The 25,697-nt window shown below is 37.6% G+C and overlaps 1 protein-coding gene across 1 annotated transcript in view; it reads left to right on the top strand.

Annotated features, from left to right (window-relative positions):
- The first annotated feature begins 3,594 nt into the window (after positions 1-3,594).
- LOC6561455 (protein bunched, class 2/F/G isoform) overlaps positions 3,595-25,697 on the top strand; it is a 120,547-nt gene continuing 98,444 nt past the window's right edge. The window contains exons 1-2 of the mRNA XM_032735882.2: positions 3,595-3,711; positions 3,898-6,554. Of these exons, the coding sequence (XP_032591773.1) occupies positions 3,595-3,711; positions 3,898-6,554 (2,774 nt within the window). The remainder of the gene's footprint in view (positions 3,712-3,897; positions 6,555-25,697) is intronic.

Genomic DNA, 25,697 nt, shown 5'->3' with positions numbered 1-25,697 from the left:
AATTAAATCATAATTTTATTCATATATTCAAGCAAAAAGCTCAAATCACATTCCAAAATTTGTTTAGTAGTTAAAACGTGTTTTTTTTGGTTCCTTAAACGAAATACAGCAACAAATCTTAAAAACTAAATCACTTGGAGTAAGAGCAAGAGGGCGATCAGCAAGGCCAATAGAATCTCCCTATCTCTCTGCCTCTCTCTCTCTCTCTCTCTCTCTCTCTCTAGCACCTGCTGAGAACCCTGACCAGTGTTGACCTATAACTGATTTGTCATACATATATCTCTCCACATTCAAATATAAATCGTTTGTTTTTTATTTTGAGTATGCTGTTTTTTTCGATTGTTTGTTTGTTGTTTCTTCACGTTGCGTGCCCCAAGGTCTTGACTTTGCCTTCGGGACGGGGGCTCACGTAAGAGTTCAAAACGTCAAAGACACGCGCCCGCACACACACACTCAAACACACACACACACACATTCAGCAAAGTTAAACAGTTCACGCAATTTATGAATGATCGCCAAAGCTTTACGGCTATTAACAAATACAAACACAAAAACGACAAGCACAAACATGTCCGTTCATTTACGCAGCTTTTTTTTTGCAAACCTTTGTTTTGGGGGCAGTGGCACAACGGGCATACTAATTATAGAGATCTTATTTTTAAAATAAGAAAAGAATAACAAAAAACAAATGTTAGAAAGCTGAACTATTTTTAATTCGGTGAATGCAATCTTAATAATATAGTTGTAAATCGAAAAATGTCAACCTCAGATGAAAATGTTCTAGGGTATCAATGCGTCCATATGCAAAGCTTAAAAATTGTTGACAGACTTTTTTTTGGTTGATTTTGGCATCGTCAATTGCGCGTTTATTTCCGTAAACGAAATCAATTAAATAATGCAAAAACAAATCGAAATAAAAGCAAAAAACTGAGAGATAATAAAAAGTGCAAAAAAAACAAAAGCAAATATTTAAAATATTAAAAACTGTGGCAAAGAAAAAAGAAAACAAAACAATAATGCAGTCAAATGAGTGGAAAAAAAAGGAAGCCCTCTAATGTGGCACTTAACTAATTCAACAAACTACGACGTTAAACGGAAATAATGAAATCAATATAAAAAAAAACACACAAGCAAAGAAAACTCAAAATCATCATCATCATCTCTGATTGATGATGATGATGATCATCATCATTAGCAACAACAAAATACTTAATCAGAGGCAACAGTGGAACTACGCAGTTATTAAATATCTACTACTAGCAGACATACAAATACATCTACAGAACAGATACAGATATAGCTAGGGTTTGACTGCCCAAATATATAGCTGGAGAGTATACAGTATACAGTGCTGGGCAATAAATATAGCACTCTTCAACAGTTCAGATCTTGAAAAATGTTGTCTGAGCTGAGCTTGGAAAAGATTAAAGAATACAACTTGAATTTAATTTAAATATTAAAATAAACATAAGTCGATCAAACACGAATAACGAAACCCAGTCAGATCTAAACTCCATTAGAAGTCATTAGACAGATGTTAAAAAATTAAAGTCTTAAGTTATAATTATGATTAACAAATAAGTTTAGGAGTCATTGTGCTGTTTTCGTCTGTTGATACCGATCAACAATCTATATACCTTATAAGGTGGAAGAGTTGCTTTCTTCTGCACTCTGCTGGTTATATCCATCTTACCCATTTTAAATGGGTTCAAGATTTAAAAACAGATTTCAATGTGACTACAAAGGGATCAAACGTAGAATGTTTTCCCAGAATGTTAAAGTTCCGATATGGTTTCCTTCGACACAAATACTTTCGTTTTCGGTATTTGGGGATATATACAATTAGTTATTTGTGTTCAGTCAGATTCCGATTTAAATATTTCCTTTTACTTAGTATTTATTTTTGAATACTTTAATTTCAATCAATAAATTCACGGTTCCAATTTCATTTCCTGGCGGAAAAGATCTTAGTGATATTTTTTCTTCCCCAGCTATATAAATATAGTATACGCAATAATAGACCCAAAAGTAGAGTACAAAATGTTTAGTATTTTAGATGTTCTTTTTAGTTAATTTAATCCAGCTGCAGAGGAAACTTCTCCTTTCCTTTTTGCGTAGTCAGTTTTACTTTATTTTGTTATTAGCACTTTTGTCGATTGAATTTTGCAGTGTTTAAGACTGACTGGTTGTTGTTGTTTATCACTAGTATTACTTAGGTGTACACATCTATATCTGCAATTGTGAAATTGAATTTAATACTAATATTTATATTTGCATTGCATTTCTTTCTCGTCTCTGTCTTTTTGCAGGAATTACATTTCTCAAGTTTACTGCATTGCTGTCAGTAAACGGGGTCCACAAAGAAATTGTTTAATTTAATTAATATTCCGCGATAAACAAAATAAATTAATTCCGTGTGTGAGAAGTGCAAGCAACAACAACAACAATAACAAGTTTTTAATTTCATTAAGTTAAATTAAAATTCTTAGTTAAAAGTAGATAAAAATAATAATAAATAAATAAATATAAATTATAACAAAAATAATTGAGAATAAAATAAAATAAATAATATTTGTGCTCGATTTAAGTGAATTATAATAATAATATTAATCAATCAAATAAACAACAGCTGTGCTGTGTGTGCGTGTGTGTGTATTAGTGCAAATGTATGTGTGTCTGTAAGCAAAGTCAAGCGCTAGATGGCGCTGTATTGGGCGCCTTTTTTTATATTATTATTTTTGTGTAATAATAAATTAATAATAAATGCAAAATAAATTAAAATTTATTACGCGCCATCTAACAAAATCAACAATAATAATTGCGACAACAGCAATAAATAATATTTTTATTTACCTTTCGCGTCTCGCGCGTTTTCTCGCTCATCATCGTCGTCGTCAATCAGTCCGTTAATCAGTCAGTCAGTCAATCAGTCAATCGATTGCAACTGAAACGCAACGGTCGCTATTATGTATCGCCGTCGTCGTTTGGCAGCCGCAAATTTCATCTTTGAAGTGGGCAAATCATCGTTGGCAACAACGCCAGCAATAGCAACAATTGCCGTCAAGCATCAGCAGCAGCAAGAACAGCAGCAACATTGCAACAGCAACTAGTTGCCACAGACAACAACAAAATCTGACAACACACACAAAATAAACACTTGAAGAAAGAAAGAAAAACATTAAAAAAAATAAAATATTTATTTAATTCAAATAATCCAGAAAATTGTCAGCAAAACTGGATTATTTGCTAAAAACTTTGCGCACGCTGAAATCCAATTCGATTATGGCCGAGAATCAAAGCGCTGCCAACGAAGATTCCGGTCAGCAACAACAGCAAAATCAACATCAACAGCAACAACACGCCAGCAACAACACAGCAGCAGCATTAGCAGCAACAACAATTGCTAATAGTAGCAGCAGTCAGGCAAGTGGCAGCAATTCAGCCGCCTCCTCACCCGAAAACTCGCAAGAAAACACAACAACAACAGCAGCAACAGTTGCAACGGCAGCAGCAACAGTTGGCGCTGCAACATCCACAGCACGCCGGCAATCGGCAGGCACACAACAGCAACAGCAACGAGTTAACAGCAACAACATGTTCGATCGTCCATTGAATACCAAGTTTAAGCCAACAGGTGGCGCCACAAATGCTGGCAATGCGCCACCGCGTCGCAACTCCATGCAGAATCCACCACGTGGTAGCGTCAGTGTGGTGAGTACGACCAGCATTAAGAAACCACCGCTGGCCAAATACAATTCACTCGGCGGCAGCAATGTGCAACAGCAACAGCAGCAGCAACACTTGCATCATCATCATCATGCCTCGCATTTGCATCATCATCAGGCGCATGCGCAACAGAACAACAGCAGCAGCAACACAAACACCAACAACAGCAGCAGCAATACTAACAGCAACAATAGCCACACCAACAACAGCAACAACAGTCACGGTAGCAGCAACATTCAACGCACCACCAGCGAAAGTTTGCGTTTGAATGCGTTGAGTCGTGGTGCTGCAGCCGCAGCAGCAACACTTGCTGATCTATCGCGTGCGAGCAGCAACAGCAGCAGCATTGCTGCTGCAACAACCACAACAACATCGAGCGCATCGCTGGCGCCCAAATCAACCAGCAGTAGCAGCAGCAATAATCAATCGGCCACAGCAACAGGAGCAACAACAACGGCAACAGCAACTGGCAGCAGCAGCAACAATAGCAGCAACAACAGCAGCAACAATAGCAAAGCCAGTTCGCCCAACAACAATGGTGGTGGCACAGCAGCTGCAACTGTTGCACCACGCAACAGCCAGCAACAGTGGCAACAACAGCTGCAACAGCAGCAACAACAACAGCCGCACCATCATCATCATCACCACCATCATCATCATCATCACCAGCAGCAGCAACAGCAGCCACACATCAGCCACAGCCAGGGACATCAGCCGACAACAGCAACAGTTGGTGGCAGCACTGCTGGTGTTGCTGCCACCGCCGCCGCCAGCAACAATCAGCGCAAACCAAAGACGACATCCTCATTTCAAATCACGTCCGTTACGGTTGGACATGCCAAATTGAATGCAGCCGGTGGCGATACGGGCGATGAGTCCGCCGATGATCTAGATGAATCTCATACGGATGACAATAGTCGGATCACCGATCTCGAGAACGAGACACCCTCGATGTCCGAGGACACATTCTCCAAGGAGGAGGTATTCTTTGCCAACAATGCGTTAAGCACAACGGCACCCGTCATCCCAACCAGTTCACAATATGGTCTCGTCGTCGTCGATCCCACAGCGCCCTCTTCTCTCGGCGGCCAGACCATCCAGAATGTTCAGGTGAACGTGGCGGATAATATAATCAATGTGGTTAGTACTGGTGGTGGTGGTGTTGTCACACCCGGTGGCACCAAGAAGAAGCACGAGGATATGAAGGAGACTCAGCATCGCAGTGAACGTTTCAAGGTCGTCAAAATTGAGTCGACAGAGCCGTTTAAGCGTGGTCGTTGGATCTGCATGGATTATCTGGATCACTCCAGTGTCGGCGGAGCTGGTGGTGGTGGTGCTGGCGGGGGTAGTGCTGGTGCTGGTGGTGGCGGTGCCGGCAATAACAATGAAAAGACTGGCAACTCGGAGGCATCGCCAAGCGGCGGCACGGCCGACGGGTTTGAGGGGGCAGCAGGCATGGGAGCAGCAGGAGTCGGTGGTGGTGGTGCACCGAAGACAACGCAGAGCATGATACTGCCGCCGACAATGTTGCATCATGAGCCGCCTGCCGCCGCATCGGACGCCAATTGGAATTTTGCTGAGCAGCAGCAGCAGCATGCTGCACAGCTGCAACAGTCGCTGCTGCAACAGCAACAGCAATCGCTGCAGCAGCAACAACATCCACAATTGCATCCAGCTGTGTCAGCACTTGCCACGCCCAGTGGCGTAATGACAGCACCTGCCACAGTCGTACATGGCATGCAACAATTTGTGAACGAGGCACAACAGCAACAACAACAGCAGCAACAGCAACTCTTTGATAGTGTTAATGCCAATGCTGGTGGTGCCACGCCTAATGCCACAAATGAGGGCACGCCCCATGGTCAGACCTTACCCATGGATTATGCAACGGCTGCCGCACAACAGTTGCAACAATCGCTGCAACAGCTGAAGCAACAGGAGCAAGCAGCAGCAGTTGCTGCTATGGATGTTGCTGGCTACAACAACAGCAGCAACAACAACAACAGCAGCAGCACGACTGCAGCAACAGTTGCTGGTGAGCTGACTGTCATGAGCGGCAGCTACATCGAACAACAGCAGCAACAACAACAGCAGCAGCAACCATTGTCGCCGGCACAACAACAAACGCCGCCAACATTTGCAGCTGTTGCTGCCGGGCAACAGCTACCGCCGCCGTCGTCGTCAAACTTCCAGCTGGAGCCATCGCAAATCGATGGTATCGTGGCAACAGTTGCTGCCGCAGCAGCAGCACCGACTTCAACAACTTCCACTAGCACGCCAGCAACAATTGGTGTTGCGACCCAAGGGCAAACGTTGCCATTGCTGCACATGAGCAGCTATGAGCCGCCAGCAACAGTTGTTGCTACGTCCGCAGCAGGAGCAGCAACAGTTATGCAAAGCGCACCAGCAACCATTGCTGATGTGCAGCAATTGGTTGTTGCCGGCGTGCTCGATGAGCTGCAATCGCAAGCAGCAGCAGCTGCAACATCAGCAACAGCAACGTCAACAAGTAACGCGAGTGTTAGTGCCAACAATAACAGTAACAACAACAACAACAATGTGAATGTGAATGTGAATTTAACGAATGCAATTGCAACTGGAACAGCAGTGGATGCAACGACAACATCGCTCAGCTTAAGCGATGAACAACAGCAACAACAATCGACAGCAGCAGCAACAGCAGCTGGAGCAACAACAACTGCTACAGCTGCAACTAATTCTGCTACGGCAACAACAACACCTGCAGCAGCAGCAACAACATCGACAACCACACAGCAACAGATACAACAGCTACAGCAGCAACCAAATGCAGAATCCGAGACTGAAAGGTAAGTCCAAGATAATCACTTGTGTATATATAAGTATATCTTATAACTTAGGAAATAGAAATACTTAAAAAATAGTTCAAGTTGAGAATGTACCAAAAAGAAAAAAACAAAATAAGATATCTGAGCGAAAGAAGAAAGAAATGCACCAATGCTCGCTGTCCAAGATGTGAAATCATTTGTTTTAAAAATAAACTGCCTGATAAATCGATGCATAGCCCAACTTTTATGTGACTCACGGATTGGGTAATATGTAATCAAAAGATTACTCATTGATCACATACATAATCTATGTATATCGCAGCTAATCACGCAGATTTATCAAATCCGAATGCTGTGATTAGTTGTCAACAGGTTAATAAATGAGGAATATCTAATTGAAACTGAAATGAAGTTGGAATGCGACACTTGAGAGAGATCGACTAGGAGATACTCTGCTTTTAAATACTTTTTAATGTTGGTTAACAAAATCTATGTTTCCAATATAATCTTAATGATATATAATACATCTGAGGTTTCTGCCTGTTACACACTTTTTCCAAACTTTATTATTCCCTTTTTTCTCAGTTCAAAAGCGTATCGATAAAATCAAATAAATTATTCTGATGCTCATTTTAGCTAGACAATAAATGATGAATAGTTTGTGATAAATGACTCTCTTTCTCTCTTTCTTTAGTTAATTACCATAATTTCTCATTACCAATCCGTGAGGAATATTAAAAATCGATTATTTATTTTAATGAATATGCCAACTCTTTAATTGATTTATTAATTGCAATTAACATTTTTCATTTTACCGTTGATGATGTTGGACAAAATCTCAACTTGTTCAATAAACACTTTCCAATATTCATTCACAAATCCATTCATTCATTCATTTATTCACTTCGTTATTCCCTTATCTCGGCGACTATTTGAGTTGGTCAAACATTTGTTCGCCCAATCGACGCACTTTGTTTCCCTTTGTTCTTCTGCTAGTTAATAATAGCTGTGGCCCCGGACTATTTATAGAGCTCCCCCCAACCGATAAGAAGTAAAAGAAGCAGAAGACAAAGCTTAGATTTCTGAGAATTATTTAATTTTGAGCTATTTTTGGTGGTAGCGCACAGCATTGTTTGCCAAAGTTTCTCAGCGCTGATTGTTGGCTAGCAAACCATAGAACTGGAGCTAGAGCAGCTCCCTTTCTGCTTTCCTCTCTCTCCTCTCATGTGATTGTAATTGGTGGGGGGGAGGGGTGGGTTGCTTTTGCTAAAGTGCAAACACGCGCCACATTTTTAGTGTCGCCAATTTCTTTCTTTTGCCCCATAAACCAATTTGTGCCAAATTTCTTGCGGCGCTTTGTTTGTTGTTGCTTCTCTCTCTTCTCTTTCTGCTCGCTGCTCGCTGCTCTTCACTCTTCGCTTGACGTCCGTTCATTCGTTCGTTCGTTGACTTGCAACGTGCCTCGAGGGGGCAACAACAACAATAACAAGTTCATCAAGCTCATTATAATAATTTATTTAATAAAAATTCATCAATGAAATTAGCTGAGAAATTTGTCGTAGCGTGTGTGGGTGGGCTAGCCAGCTGGCCAGCTGGCCTGAACAATTGGAAAGGGGTGCAAGAGAGGGTGGGGGAGGGAGAAGGGGGGCACGAGTCGTATGTTCTCCCCAATGCCAGTGCCACAAATACAAAACACACGGGCATGACACTAAAGGTCGCTTCAATTAAGCGCACTTTAAAGTCAACCAAATAAAATTTGATTCAATTGTGCCGAGCGTAATTTTACTATTTGAATGTGAATGTGAACCGGTTCAAGAGTGCTGCAAAAGTGCTTCTGCCGGTTCAAAATTGATTTAATATGCTATAAACTAGTTCAAGTGGGCTTCAAAAGTTCACTTGTAAAATAAAGAGAGAGAGACTAATATTCAAAAAAGGGAATAGTTCAAAAATCTAATAAAATTCTTTTGAGCCAGCTCAAAATTGATTTAATATGTGTAAGCTTCTTAAACGATAGCTAAAAGAAGAGAGAATCCAAGGCAATAAACTACTTGAATAATTAAATTCTATTAACCAGCTTATAAATATAATAAAATTCTTTTAAACCACCTCAAAATTGGTTTATTATGTGTAATCAAGTTCAAATGGTCTTCAAAAGTTCAGATGAAGAGTAAAGAAAGTTAATTCAAGTCTATTAACTGTTTTAAAAATGAAATTCAATTATTTTCATGTCATTGAAACTGTATCTTAATATAAGACAATTGTTTATTTCAAAACATATCCATGAATAAGTTTACAAATATACTAAAATTGGTTTACTTTCACTGCAAAGAAGAGTTCCAGTTGATAAAATTCTATTTCAAAAACTGGTTTCAAAGCGCAAATTAGTCATTATCATTTGTCACATTTCGTGGAATAAGTCTATCATAAAAAATGGAGGTAAAAAAGTTTGCTGGCTTCGAAACGATTCGCAAAAAACATTAGTCTAATATATATTTTTTTATACAAAATATTTATGAATGCTGATTCATACAAAGCCAAATGAATGGAATGTTTATTGTCTGTAGACAGGAGCTTTTTTTTGTTTCTTTTTCTGCATCTAGGGTATTTAATATTCATCGCTGTTGCGAAAGTAATTTAAAATTGCTGCTGATGGTTTTTAGTTTGTTGTTTGTTGTTGCTTGTTTGACGACACTGTTGTGCTGTCATCAGAGGGGGGAGGGGCGGTGGAGGGGACACTCCTCGGTCAAACAGTTATGTGATGACTAATTTTTGTGTGGTGGAATGTTTGAATGATGTTGATGACTCATTGTTAGTTTTAGTATTAGAAAGACTGATAAATTGACTGATCAACTGCAATATTGAGTAAATACCAAGTGCAATAAAACAAGCCAAGGTTTTTCTAAAAATCATGCTTCTCTATCTTAATTAAAGTTTCGATATGGTATTAGGAAGCTTTCTTTCGCTTATTATAAATAATTTCTGAAAATCAGCAATTTTTCTTCTAGCCTTGCGATTTTGATTTAACTGCAACTTTCTATATTATGCCGAGTTTTTTCTGAGTGTACATGCATAGATTACTTGTGTACAGATTGCACATTTACGTGTGACGTCGTCGAAGGCAGTCAAGTGGAGTCTCAGCCGGCCTGCCTCCTCTTGCCTACTTCTGGCTGCCTCTTGCTTAATTTTCCTCTACTTCTACTTCTGCCCCTTGAGTGTGGCACGTCAAAGCCAAACTGACAAATGCAGCTGGCAAATGTAAAGCGGCTGGCAAATTACTACGAATTATGTGGCTTGGTATTAAAAATAACCACAGCAACATCAGGGGAAGAAGAAGAAGATGCTGCTGCTGTGCCTTTGACTTTGCCTGCTGAGAATTTTGAATGAGTAATGCAGCAAATATCTGTCTATCTGTCTGTCTGTCTTAGCTTGGCTTAGCAACAGCTTTTGCCATGTAAATGCCTGTAATACTCAGCAGCCAGATATAAAATGTAAAAGGAAAGTATTCAATGCGTTCCAAATGCACGACGTAAGAATATCCTACAGAACAAATAAATATTTGAAAACGTTGAAATATGTGAAGTTGTGTAAGAGTGTTTAACAGACTGATAAAAGCATAATCAAACCCGTCAAGTATATATATGTTCTTAACGATTCCATCTAACTATTTCCTTCTGACTCTCTGTCTGTCTAGAGATATAATTTCGCTGATTCATTCATTAATTTATTATCCATTGAGAGAAATAAAATCAGATCAATTTTATTTCTTGCTATCCATAATAATATTATTATCAACTTTATTTCTACTTTAAATGCAGCCTTCATCTCCATACAACATACAAAGTTATATTCCCTTTGTTTGCCTCTAACAAGGTACAGGGTATACCAATGAACTGGCCTGCACTTGACAACTTTGCTGTTATACATTTTACATTGTACATTTCTCATTTTTCCACCTCTTCTGCTGCGTCTTTGATGGTATCTAAGAAGTTGCCACCACAAACGATCGAATTCAGTTGAGTTTTGTGTTATTGAAGTGCTGTTGTTGTCGACTGATTGATGCAATGTGGCAAGGGCACAAGTTGTTGCAAGTGAAGAGCTTGCGTTAGGGCAGGGAGTTAAGCATAAGTGGACTTTGACTGAATCAGTGACTGGTTTATTTTATGTATGGTCAGTCTCTGAGTCGTGATCTTAACCTGCCTCTTATATTTAATGAAAACGAAAGTCTTTCTCAATGGCACTTGACGTGGGCTTTGTTGTTGCACACAGCAGCTGTTAAGTGTGAAAGAGAGAGAGAGGAAGATAGAGAGAGACAGAGAGATGCCATTTAGTTTATATAATATGGGAGAGCAGTTAGCCGGTTTGAAATGGAGCTGATTTTATTATTCAAACGGATAATTGGATAACGAAACGTGTTAATTGATAGATGTCTGTAATGGCTAGCAGGAAAATCACACAGATATATTTGATATTGAGTGTACCATCTAAAAATGATTGAGACGAATCTTGAAATTCTTTTCTTCTTTTAAATACTTTTGAGGATACTTCATACTTGTTCTGCTTTTATTACAATCTTTTCTTGGGCTAATTGAAACGCTTGATGAGTATATTGACCACCCACCGAGCAAAACTCATCCTCATATGTGAGCAAACACATTTAATCATCATTCCACATTATATATATAGATATATATACACTATCAATCCAAACATTGAGTTGCTCTGTTGTCATCATCATCGCCCTCAGCTGGCTGAGCTCATTGGGCAATTTTGTCATTTAAATTAGCAGCGAATGACAACAAAGCGAATGAGAATCAAGAGATATTAAGAAGAACTCTACTCATAATTTGCAGATTAATATGTATACAGTTGCGAACAAGATAATAGCAACCCTCTCACAAGAAACGTGTTTTAAACAATTCAAATGAAGAAGTTCCATTTTATGAAAAATGAAGAAAATGATCGAAAAATGAAGAAAATTATAAATGAATAAACGATTTCTACAATTATATTTTATTTTATACATTTGTCACTTTTTCTATTAAAGGAAAAAGGAAAAATATATAATTGATCCAAAGCTATTTGATAGGAAGAATCCAAACATCATATTAAAAACCAACACTTGAATTTTGTTTGGTTTGGTTTGTTTTTCATAATAAATTTCTTTTTTTGCATAAGTTTCGAAATGCTGCTATTATTTTGTTCGCAACTGTATATTATATATACATATCTGAAGCAAAAGCCAAACAATAGACAGTTAAACGAAATTGTCGCAGTTACAACGAGTCTTCTTCGCTGGTCAGACGCTGCGTATACGTAATGAATATATTTTTTTGAATGTCTAACACGCGTCTTTAATAACGGCTCTGCACTCGCTCTCTCTCTCTCTCTCTGTCTCTTTGTTTTTCCTTTTTTTTTTGCTTGCTTGTCTCTTCACACATTTCATTTATGAGTTTTGTGTTTATTTTATTTTTATTTTTTTTTTGCTTTGCGACCTTTTCCGCATTTTTAATTTATTTCGCAACACAAAACGAAAAGCCTCAAACACATTGTAAATACATATTTCATACACACACACACACACGCGTGAGTTATTATATATTGGAAGATTGTTGCAAAGACTGATATATGCAGCATATATATATATATACATATATGTATGTATATATATATATACCATACCATCGACAGATTTACTGCAATGGAACGCAACGATCCCAAGAAACAGTCAAAGTCAACGACCCAATCGAACAGTCAAGCGCCCAAAGCGGGAGAGAAACACACACAGAGAGAGAGAGAGAGAAAGAGAGGAGGCGGAGAACTTCACATGCGTCATGTGTGATAAGGCAGCGATTGCGGGACAGCAATGTTAATAATGCCGGGCCATGAAAATTGATTACCTCAGCCAATGTGGAAAACCTTTGAAAGGCGAGGCAGACTACAAAAAAAATAAAAACAGTATTACTAAAGTCATATGTCAAGTCTTGGATCTGATGTGGGGGTGGCTCATTTAGGCGTGTGGCATTGACCGACTTTGAGCGTAATTGGAAAGCAGCAAAGTGGAAGAGGCAGCAAAACTCACCATGTTCTGTTATTGTAGCAACACCCGGAAGTGGAAAAACTATTACTCATAAGCAGCCTGGCTCTTTAAATTAATCCATTTAGGCGCCACAACAAACAAAAAGTAATTAAAAAAGAGAGAAAACCCAACAAAGGAAAAAGAAGACAAAGCAAGTCAAATTTCGCAAATCGTTTTCATAACTATGTCAAAGTCATATGTGGCTGTCAGCGGCGATTTCTCACCTTAAAGAGCAAACAACAACCGATAATATTATGCTATATGCTATATATACAATATATATGCATATAGAAAACCAGAAGCAGAACGAGAACAACGAGAACGAGAAACCGGCGAAATTTGAAATTTGTGACACCTGTCACTTTGGACAGAGCTCGTTCTCGTTCGTTACGCTCGCATTACCAAAGTCAAAAAAAATAAATAAATAAACTAGATGAATAAAAAAGAGAATGCTCGAGTCGAGAGTGCTTCCACTAGGAGATGATACCCCAAAGCCAGATCTTTAAGATGGAAATACAATTTTCTTGCGTGTTTCTTAGCTGATGTTAATGATATTCCAACAGATGATTAATAATGTGTCCAGATATTACAGATATATCACTAAAATTGTGAATTTCGTTATATATATTAATTACAAAAGAACTACTGATGCTGCTGCTGCTGAATATATATGCATTATGATTTCTTTTAAGAACAGATGCTGTCAATAATAATAAAACAAGATTTGGAAATTAAGTCTACTTTAGCTTTAAATAACAACTTTAAACACAAAACAGAATTTTAATTTGCTTGAATTGTAATTTTAAAACTGAAGAAAGTATTAATATGGATTTTTAAAATATCTATAAATCGGAATTCAATTTGAAGGCTGCTGCTGTTCTGCTTGTCATTATTAAGCAAGATCCTTGGAAGCTCATAATTTAAGCAATTATTGGGAACATGACATGTTTCTATATAATATATATATCTAGATATATATATATCTATAGATTTATTATCTTTTGCGGCAAGGTCGTAAACATTTCATGTGCCAAAATGGGCCTTGACTTGGTTGGTTCTTCCTTTTGCTTCTGGTCTGCTCTGCTCTCTTTTGGTTGCTTCTATTTTTGCCGAACTGTCAAATGCCGAGTTTTGCTATTCTTTTCTGGTTTTCTGCGACTCATTTATTTTGATTTGCGTCTCTGGTTTTGACCTACTAAGCAGAAAGTATGCGTCAATTAATACTGCTGATTCCAACCATCACAAAAATCCATATGTTGTTTTCTTAATGCACCCCAACAAAAATGTAAAAGAGAAAGATATTCAAATACTAGAAATGTTGTCACTTCCGTTTTTTTGTTTTATCTAAGGCTGTGCTTGCTTTCTTATCTGAGGCACTTGTTTATCTAAATTATCTAGAATATAGTGTATCTATCTATTTGCTTGAACCAAATTGAACACGGCAAATGTTCCAAGAAAACAAAACCAATTGAAATCTGCAAAAAAAAAAGAAATGAAATTGAAAGATATATTCCCAGAAACAGCTGTGACAATATAGAAAGAGAGGGAGAGAGATAGAGACAGGGGGTGGGGGTTGGGGGCTGGTAAGTGCTGAGCAAATTAACGTCAGAGCAGCAGGCAAATGAAAGGAATACACCCAAAATACAATAAAAAGAATACATGTGGCAATTGTAAATTATAAAGACGATTTCAAGAGGAGAGGAGGAAAATTTGTTGCTACGAGCAGATTTAGTAGTTAAGAAAACACTATTATATATCTGATACATGATAACTGTGTATAATTATTTCTTGTACATCTTCTACATCTTCACCATTTAAGATCTTCATTTATCTCTTAATAGTTTTTATATGTTCGTCAATCCTAAACTTCATTTATTAGTTTACTTATCTCGCTAATCTGTCTAAATTTTAAACGCATCTCTTAAAAAATCATATGCTTTGCCAACTTTGAAAATGTATTTTCGTTATCTTTAGAAATAATATTAGTTATAATTTCATATAAAACTAAACATGTGCACATTTTTCAAAGAAAGTCAAGCTTATATTAAAGTTCACCTTTTTTTTGGCATATGACAATATAAATTATAATAAAATAATAATTTAAATATAATCAATAATAATATTTCTCAAAGCAAATCAACTTGTAGTTGTGATCATAAAACCAATCTGCACATAAACCCAAATAATATAGTAAATATTATCTTTAACAAATCGCATAAGCTATGCCAACTTCATATAAGAATGAACTAATCTTTTCGAAACTCATTTGAATATAATCACAAGCTTATTTCTCAAGGACAGCTATACCCATAACTTAATTTATCTCTAGAAATAATATAAGCCATCATTTCAAATATAATCATACGAAACATTTCTCAAACAATATCAACTAGTTGATATGATATCATGAAAACAATCTGCGCATGAACCATTATCTCTGCATATGTCTTATGACTTTGGCACGCTTGCCACTTGCTATATGGGCCAGATGAGCCCAGATGCTTGATAAGAATCAACAATCTATCCAAATATATATATAAATGCATGTGTATATGTATTTCGCACAAAACTGTAGCAAATTTCACTTTCACTTGAAACTTGCTGCTCTACAAATAAAAACATTCAAAAAATTTTCCACAATCAGCATTAATTTTTTTTGTGCGCGTTGATAATGGGTAGCTCTGTGTTATTACTATCACGTTATCAAAAAAAAAAGTATTTATAATTTTTTTTGTTTGCCCTTTGGTTTTTTTTTTATTCTCGAGGTAGAATTTAAACGTCACGAATTGTTACATCAGCGTTTTTTGGCAGAATTAAATGATGCGTGTGAAAGTGTTTGCTGCATAGTGCACAGTGGAACGAAATCGCATGCAACACTTAAAATGGGGGTCACACATTAAAAAGATTAAAACTTTATCAAAAATACGATACGAAAAGTTGATTGTACAAAGTTCTCAAATAATCTTTATTTATCTATTTTTTTGTATGGCAAAAAACGTGTCAAGATTCATTTCCTTGTTGTTTGTACGTAATGTGTGCATTTTGAGATGTGCTTGCCGCGCCACCCTCTCCGCTCCCCCTTGGAATAGGTGTTGTGTAACGCTAAATGAGCTGCGCCTTATGCGCAGTAATATATATATATATATATATATATATATATATATATATATATATATATATAAAGAAATATATGTATATGTATATATACAGTTGCGAACAAATAATAGCACTACTCGTATAAGAAATGTTTTAAGGAACTTGTGCATACGTTTTTGGAACTGGAATAAGACACTTCCAAAAAAAAAAGTGTGACAGAAAAAAGCTTTAATTTTATTCAACATATTCAAATTTAATAATTACATTTCATAAAATTACAAGCAATAAAATTAACATAATAAAAATAATAACAATAATAATGAGAATAATAATTATGAAAGTTGGCTATAAATAACCCTTTTCTATAATTATTTTTTCTTATATTATGGCGCTTTTCCCTTCCCTTTCCCGTAAAAACAATATATTAAAAATCAACATTTGCAAAAATTGCAAACATTAATGCGGTTTTTTTTCGATTCGTAAGGAAAAATGTAGTGATGCTATTATTTTTGCCGCAACTGTATACATATATATATTTCAGGTATACTATTGTAGTTGAGAGAAACCCAATGCCAAACTCAAAATACGTAGTTACGTCGCCGTTTTGTTTTTTTTTCTACGCAAAAAAAAATGTAAAACGCAGTTTGACCTTCAATGGAAATTTGATGCGCGACTTTAAACATAATACAATGGTTCATTGGTTGGGGGCGGGGATGTGTTAAGCGCCTCACACTCTCGCACAAACATACATGCAACGCAAACAACTTTCTAATTGATGACGAGGCGGCTACGTTTACGTTTACGTATTACTGGCCATGCAATATTTTTTTTTAGCAAAGATGACGCTAAATAATATTATAAAAAGAAAAACAAATACGTCTGTCTGGGAATGCAACACAAGGGGATGGGGTGGGTAAATTCCAGACGGCGCTGATTTCCAGCGAAAAACGTTAGTTGCTTAACTGGAATGCATTATTATTCCAGGCGGTGTCAAAGCGTGTTTAAAAAAGTCAATTTCTTGTGAAAATCAACAAATTTATGGCACTGGCATACGCCCCCAAATGGCACACGAATTGTGGCAAATGCATATATTAATATATTTAATTTGAAATATTTAATGAAGTTGAGAAGTGCATTTAAAGAGCGCCACATGAAAAAGTAAAAGAAAAAAAACTCGTATTGTCTGCATTTTCTCTCCAGTTGTTTGCTGCTGCCTTGTGCACGGCAGGCAGGCAGGCAAGCAACAGGCAACAACAACAACGACAAAACTCTCATTGCTATGATTACAGCACACACGCCTTTGACGTCGCATCGTCGTCGTCGTCTGTAAGGCGTCTCGTCGCCAACAAGCACGAATACAAACGAAGTCAGCGCTCTACTCGTGTGCATGGGAGAGCTTTTTTGCATTTGTATTTGTGCTGTTGTGCTTAGCTGCATTGATCGTTGAGCCGGCGCATTGCAGCGTATGCCAGCACTCTTCACACCCCCTTGTCTAAAGCACTCTGTGCGACGCTCTTCCACTCACGTATACACATATACACAGCCACACACAGGCAAACGGTCATGCGTTCGTTATGTGTCTGTGTTGTGTGTCTATAAATAGCCACAAATATTGATGTTGATTTTTATATGCGTTGTTTGTTGCTGCTATTGTTGTTGTTGTTTTTGTTGCTGCTGTTGGTTTTGCTATCAACCATCAGCTATCAATGTTTGTTGTTGTTGCTTTTATTATATTTGTTATGCTTATTATTGTTTTTGTTGTTGCTTAAAAATAAACTCGGCTGCGCGTGGCATTTTTTTTAGAAGCTTTCCGCTCTCGAGAGTGACTGCTCTCTTGCGCTCTCACTCGCACTTATCTGCTTATTAAAAGAGTCAATGGAATGAAATTCCATAAAATGTTAATTCATGCTTTCGCACTCGCTCGCTCTCGCTCTTGCTCCCGCTCTCTGGCTGCTAGTGGCTCTTTGCTCCGCTCTCCAAATGTTAACTATTAATTTTTGCGAAAAAAATTGGCAAATTTCACCACAACAAACATTTTTTTATGCGTGTCTCTTTTTTTGTTGTTTCTCACGCGCACATGTTTAGCATCTTTGCGCCGCCTTTTTTTCATTTTTTATTTGTGTTGGCATTTAACGAGCTGCTGCTGCTTCAATAGATGAGGGGGCGTCGTTGCATGTCTGCACTGTTATTAGCTTTATTTTTTTGTTGCTGTTAACTGCCTGCCGCCTGCACTCACTAATTGGAAGCATTAAAATGGTGTGCATAAAAAAGCCAATACGTTTTCCAATGGGAAGAGTAGTTAAAGCTTTTACATGCATAAATGCAGTATGAAAATACGTATTCCAAGTAAAATTTCGCTTTGCCTTGTCACTGTGGTCTCAGTGTTGATGATACCAAACCGAATAATAGTTTAATTGTTGACAGGATTTTTTAATAATTATAATCTACAATTATTTTAAGCTATAGACAAACAAAGCTTATCTTTACAACACATCAACGAAATAATCTTGAATATTATATACATATATTCTATCTAATCAAAACTTTGCAAATGAATCACATGCAAAAATGCCGGAATTTCTATTTTGCTTTGCTACACTGATTCATATCTCGCTCTCGCATACATTCTATATGTACGTATAAATATATATTTTTATAAAGAGGAAGCTGTTGCCAGGTAAAAATCTTGATCGCAATTCGAGCACAACACAACCTGCCCCACTGTGCCTCAACTCACCTAAAAATAATAACAGCAACAGAATATGTTTAACAGGTGTTTCCATGTGCAAAAAGGGAATACCTCAGATTACGAAAGCTCTTCGGCTTTCATTTGTTATTGCCTTCAAATTGACACCTTCTTCTTCTTCGTCATCGTGCTCACATGTCTTGCTTGTTGTTGTTGTTGCATTGTGACAGGCGCCAAACGGCACTTTATTGATTTATGAGCGATTGGATGGCTGCGTGAAATGATTGATTGATGATTGGGCTTTTGACTTTTGGCTCTTTTTCGATATGTACGCGCGTGAGTAAAGGAGAGCAGTGTATCTCTCTATCACGCACACACCCACACAAAGAAATCTTTTTGGGAGAGCAAAGTGAAATTAGACGAAAGCAAAGAAGGAAATTATTGATAGACGTCAGTTGGCCGCGATCGTTTTGCTTTATGGGTGCGGGATCATTTCGAGGGGTGGACGAAGGCTAGCGACGAGGACAGCGTCGAAAGACGGACGAGCACATGATTGAAATAAAACAAAGCATGGCGCACAAAAGAATCCCAACAAAAAGGAAAATAACAAAAGCAAAAAAAAAAAAACAGGAATACACATACACATGTATTTATTTATTTTAGATCATAAATATCAAAGCAGACCCAAATTGTTGCTCTGTCTCTCTTTGCCTCTATTTAACTGTCGCTCTCTCGTCCTTTCTCTGTCGCACTTGTATCTAATGCCGCCACAGTGTGTCAATCATCAATGATAACGCCACAAAAATAAATAATACAAATTAATGCCACTAAATCATAATATTTTGTACAATCAATAATTCACCATATATAAATATATATAAATAATAATAATCTTAACACTTTCATCGCCGTTTTCCGCCTTGCAAAAATGTCGTCCATTTTTTGGCATTTCCTTTTGGTTCGCGTCATTTCCGGTAAGGGTGGTTAGGGAGAAGAGGGTGAGGAGTAGTTGGAACTGGCGCCAGAAGCTAACTTTTCTACTTGTGTTTGTTTTTTCCCTACATTGACCATAACCTTGACTATTTTATATGGAAATTGAATGCGGCAAAATTTGTGTTTTCATTTCTGCTGGACAAAACAAGTTTATGGCCGCCATCAATTAGTCGGCTGAATGTGCCGCATGTGGCACAAAAAATAGAAAACTAAATTAAGAGCACAGTTTAGTTGCGACCCAAATAATATTTGCCACTAATTGCATTAAGCTAAAAGCTAAAAAAAAAAAAATAAATCAAGAGTTTTATGGACTTGTCATTAATCTGTGTTTGATTTCATTTATTTATGTAGTATAGCAATACAATAAAATGTAAATATGTGGAAAATTTATTTGCAAACAACTTTTGCTTTTATTGTGCATGTCAAGCTTAATTTGTTATTTATTTGGACAACAATTTGATTGGGACTGTCCCCTTTTCCTTCCACCTCTTAAAGACTTGTAAGCAAACGCCAAAAAAATCGAACCAACAAACGGAACTAACAACTTGTGGCTTGGTCGTTAAGGGGCAAGTTGCAAGAAACGACAACGACAACTTCCAAATTAGCATTTGCCCATTTCCGCAACTTGTGCAAATCTGAAAATCGATTCTTCTTTTTTGCATGAATTACCAGCAAAAGTTGTGTTTACAAATATAAATGAAGTTTCAATGGGGAGGAGACAAAAATAGCTATCTTTTTGAAAATCGACGGGTAAAGGGGACTGCTCGACTGGCAGATACCCTGTAGACAGGCTTTAAAAAATAAATTAAATATAAAAAAATAGGCAATCACAAAATATCAACAAAAAAATAGTAAAAATATGTAAAATGATAATAAATACGAAATTACGTCTATTAATTTTAATACTATATATTTAGAACTTTTTCTTTTATTGCTATTGAAAGTCGATTTATATCGATATATTGTCGAAACAGTGCCAGTTATCGATCAAGTTAAATAAACTTGAGCACCTTAAGATACGCGTGAAATTATGTGACAAATTTGAAGCTGTTGACGCTTATCATGAATATATATATACATTATTGAATTGGCAAATATTAAAATTATGAGTTTTGTATTTGAATAAATATAATTTATAGATCTTCACACTCTCATTTTGTTCTCTAAATGAATTTTAAATTGAATTTAAATATGACATTTATAAAAGTTAAAATTGCAACTTGAGCGAAACTCGTTCAAGAGAGGGGGGACGGAGAAGGTGTAGGGTGAGCGACTTGAGTTGTTTACTATTCCAACGAGTGGTTGGTTAGGGTGGGGGGACGGGGATGTGTTGTGGCTGCCACAAAACGAACGACCTTGACAGCGAAAGAAAAACTTATTATCGGATGTGCAAACAATCGTCGAAAGGCAAACTTGATTATGGATTTGCATTTTTGGGGGCAGCAAAACAGAGGCAGAGATAGAGAAAGAAGCGGCATGCATCAAAAGAAGGGGCAAGAAGGGAGTAAGAAGAAAACGCAATTTGGACTCGTTGTCGCTGGCGAAAAACTAGCGAGAAAATAAAAATGAAAATCAATAAAAAAAAAATGCAGCAGACGAAATGAAAAAAAAGAAAATTTGAAAAGGGAAAATGGGAAAATGTCAAATGGCGCTAAAGCAACAAAAAAAAACTAACAACAACTTAGTGAAAACCAAAAAAAGAAAAAAAAAAGTGAGCGTGAAAGTTGCACAATTTGAACATCGTTTTTAGCCACGTTAAAACCGAAATGCGAATGCGAAAGACAAAAAGGCATTCAACGCTTTTCTTTCATTAGCGCCTTTCTCAGCTCGAGCAGGATGAATGGGGAATGCGAGGGGGAAGTGGGGGGTGATGCGGATTGGGATTGTGAGGCGTTGGAGTAAACGGAAATTGGATTTCTCAGCTGCAGAAAATGAAATAAATATATTTATGTTAAGCTGGATTTGCTGGGGCAGATGTCGAGCAGCAAGTTACATATTGTTGCCTGTGTGGGTATTAAGTATCTATAAGATACATACATATGTAATATTTATGTGCATAATTCGATATATACTTTTATTGGATATTAGTTGTTTATTAGATATATAAAACCCAATAGGAGTCAAATATTAATCAGGTTTTCCAATATGATTCAATCTTAATCTAAATCAATCTCAACAGCATCCACAAATTTCAAACACAATTCCTTTGAGCTGTTTACTAACTTAACTTAGCTGAAACTTATGGAAAACAAGTTAGAAATCAGTTTGAATAGCTTTTGACCTGTTAACAATTAGCATTAAGGGCAGTTCGAATCGATTGACTCTCGTCTGAGAGAATCCAAATGGAAAATTCCACAAGTGTGTGAGAGGGGGAAGGGGATAGTGCCACCTTTGCATGAGTGTGCATGTGCGTGTGTGGCATCAATGGGGCCACAGTGTTGCACAATGTGCGTGACAAAATGCACTCGCTGGTTTATCAGAGCGCCATTTTGCTTTGCGTAGCCTAATTTGCAATGCTTGGGTGGGAGAATAGGAGGGTGTAAAGGGTGTAAGACAACTGCACTCAGAAAAATAACAAACTTTCTTTTAAAATAATTTCTAAATATAAGAAAACCTAGTTTCTAAAAATTAGAAAGGTTGCCCCAAACCAAAATTTACAAAAATATGGTGGTTTTTTATTAGAAAAAACCCTCTCAAATTTGAATTCTTCAATGCACAGAGACAAGCACCATGGAAAGCCTTGGCTAATTTCTAGAATTCAGTTCGTTTTATTTTTGCTGAGTGTAGACTAGGTTCCCTTGCTCCTTTAAGGTTGCTTTAAGCAGCTGCTGTTTCGTTGCCATAATACATTGTAGCATTTTAGCACCTAATTAGCCATAATGATTGAGAGAGATCGGGAAGGAGAGGGAGGCGGAAAGAGGGGCGAGAGAACTGTTTGTTAATTCATTAAGCATATTTGTTTTGCCAGCCGAGAAGAGCGAGAAGCGAAGAGTGGAAAAGTTGGCTGAAAATGGTGGGTTCTGTGTGTCATCAGATAAGGCCAGCCGGTGGAGAACATTGTTTATAGTGTAGGAGTAGGAGAAGGGATTGGGGAGGAGTCCACTTAAGTGAACTGTCGTGTGGCTGGGCAGTTAAAGAGCCTATTGATTGCCTCTCAAACCATATTGTAATTCATCGCTTCCTAAATTTCTCATTTTTCATTGACTCAGTCACAAAAATTCGGTTTGCCATTTAGGCATTTCCGTTCCGGTTCGTTCCACACAATCATAGGTCAATGTCCTCTCGTTACTTAACTATAAATATATATGTCTGCCTTAGCAATCTTTGGTTCCTCTTTTTTGAAATGAATGAGTTGATTTTTGTGGTTCACTTTTGTCAAGTCAACTAAAAATATATTTGACTTTAACAATCAAGAATTGTTTCTTTGATTAAACGAATAAGCTGACTTTGAGGTCCAACTTTAATCAACCCAACTTAGTAGCGATTTATCTGTTTATCTTCTCCTTATGCTGTCAAAATATTCCCTAATCGAATTATCTTAAGTTAATTTAATAACTTATTGTTTAATTCCCTTCTCCTCGAAGTATCTTAATTTTATATGAAGTGAATCCCTCAATCGAGTTCTCTGAATTTAAATGGAATTGAAATTCTCTAATTTTCTTGGTAATTCCTAATCGAAGTCTATTTTTCAATTCGTCAATTAATTAAAACTGTTTAAGATAAGCGACTATCTGAACCATATGTAGATAAGAACCAACTCAAAGAGGCAAATGATTTAAATAAAAAATTGAGTGACACAGTCTAAATTTGAGTTAGTACAATTCAAACACTTCGATGAAGAGTTCATTCAAGATGAATGCAGAAATCGGTAATAATGGAAGGAAAACTTCAAGAAGCAGGCATTTTTGACTTGATTTAATCAACCTACTTTTGCAGTTCTGTTTAGCTGTTTGTCCCTGTTGGTTATTGCCACCAACGGAGCAGCCACAAATTTGAAATCATTCCGCGATAACGATTCTTACATCTGCCTCAATAAACCCAATGGATATCGTGCTCCACAACCCAGCAGCTGTTCGCAGTTCTACGAGTGTCTCGCAGGAGTCGCTGTACCGAAAATCTGCATCAACTTCTTTGATTCCAAGACCCAAAAATGTGTCAATGAGGTCAGCACAGACTGTTTTAAGCTGCAGCAAATATCGTTGGGGAAAGTGATTGAAAACAATGCCGTCAAATCTGCAGCAGAACCAAACTCATTTAGAATACCAAGCGGAACCAATCGGGTGAATCTTACAACAATTAATGAAAGGACACCAGTGAAAACTACTCGAAGAACAACACACACACCAGCAGTGACCACTCGAAGGACCGCAGCAACTCCTCGAAGGACAACACCTTCTCATACAAGACCAACAGCAACTAATCCAATTACAACTAGAACCACGAGAAGAACAACAACTGACACCACTCCATTGACACCAACGCGAACCACTCCAAGGAGAACCACAGAAACCACTGCAAGGACAAGAAGAACCACTCCAATCAGACCAACACGAACCACTCCAAGCAGAACCACTGGCACCACTCCAATGACGACACCCTCCGGAACCACTCCAACTAAAACTACTTTAATAACACCAACAGAAACCAGTCCAAGGAGAACCACAGGATCTACTCCAAGAACAACACATTCTTCTACAAAACCAACTGGAACCACTCCGATGACTCCAACACGAACCACTTCAAGTATAACCAGAAGAACCACTCCAATGACGACACCCTCAGGAACCACTCCAATGACTCCAACAGAAACCACTTTAATAACATCAACAGAAACCACTCCAAGGAGAACCACTGGAACCACTCCAAGCAGAACCACTGGAACCACTCCAAGGACAACACATTCTTCTACAAAACCAACTGGAACCACTGAAAGCACTCCAGGAACCACTCCGAAAAGAAAGACACATGATTTGAAATACTTTAATTTACAGAATTAAAGTCAATATTTTCCACTGTTCAAGCGATAAGTTGTAGAATATTAAAAGGGGAATCAATAAGTAAGGAAATTATTGATTATTTTGATTTCATGCAAACATTGCATGCAATTCTAGTATGATAAAAAGTGAACAATTAATTACACATTCTTGAATTGAAGGGGAATAGAAATATAATGAAATTTAATTAAAAGAATGGCAAAAAGGAGAAGAAGCCGCAGCAGTCAGCGTCACACATTTTTCGGCATATAACATAATTAATGGCTTATTTGCTCGCCTACAAGTTGGGCATTTGTTTACGGAGGCGTTTATTGGCTGACTGGCTGAACACCCACATATACAAAGCATAACCACCCCCACTCCTACCCCCTCTGCCAAACGAGAAAGAAACTTTTGGTGGCAACAACACAATTTGGCAAAAATTTATCATAATTTTTGAGACTTGCAGAGACTTCCGCATTTTGTCGGAAATTATTGTCAAATGGAAATTGTTTTTTTTATTATTTGTTGAGTTTTCATTTGCAAAAGAAAATTCAGCTTAAAGTGGAATAGAGAATGAAGAAGATGGGGACAAGGAAAGATGAAAAGAAAGATTTGGCTTGGTTCTTGCCATAAATTAAATATTTAACTTCTAATCTTTGCGGTGGTTGTTGTCTCCGCTAGAGATCATTATGCTGTTTGCCCATGCATGTGTGTGTGTATATATGTTTATGTGAATATTTTGTATGTGTATGTATCACATAGAAAAAATTGAAGCCGGTTTTTTCTTTGTTTGCCGTTTTAAGCTATTTTGCCGGTTTTTTATTTTATTATGGTTTGGCCCGTTATTTTTTGTTGTTGTTATTGTTTGCCTTTGCCTCTGACTTTTATTTGGTTGCCACTCATTATTAGTCATCATCAACCACAGCCGCAGCAAACCTAACCTCACTCAATACCCCCCACCCCAAACCAATCCAGCAACCAAAGCCAGCGGCCATTTACAAAAAAAAAACTTCACATCCACATGCTGCGCCTCGCTCGCTCGCCTTTGTTTGGCAGCTCTGCATGTGTGTGTGTGTGTGGATTGTGACGAGTCAGCGAGGCGCGCTCAGCTGATGACAGCGCCGCTGCTGACGTCGACGCGCAGCTGTGCGAAACGAGTGCTTCAACAGCTGTTTTTGTTGGTGTCTTATTTTTGGTTTGTTTGTTGCCGGCGGTGCTCGGTGACAACGCCCACATGGCATCCACTCACAAAACACACACACATAGTCAGCAACTCGCAAAAACAGGGAAATTGGGAGCGCTTAATCCCGCTCGCATAGCAGCCAGCTTTTGAGAGT

This window comes from Drosophila grimshawi, unplaced genomic scaffold (assembly GCF_018153295.1).
Source record: "Drosophila grimshawi isolate 15287-2541.00 unplaced genomic scaffold, ASM1815329v1 contig_1377, whole genome shotgun sequence".
In the NCBI taxonomy this organism is placed as follows: Eukaryota; Metazoa; Arthropoda; class Insecta; order Diptera; family Drosophilidae; genus Drosophila; species Drosophila grimshawi.
This window is presented reverse-complemented; position numbering and strand designations above follow the sequence as displayed.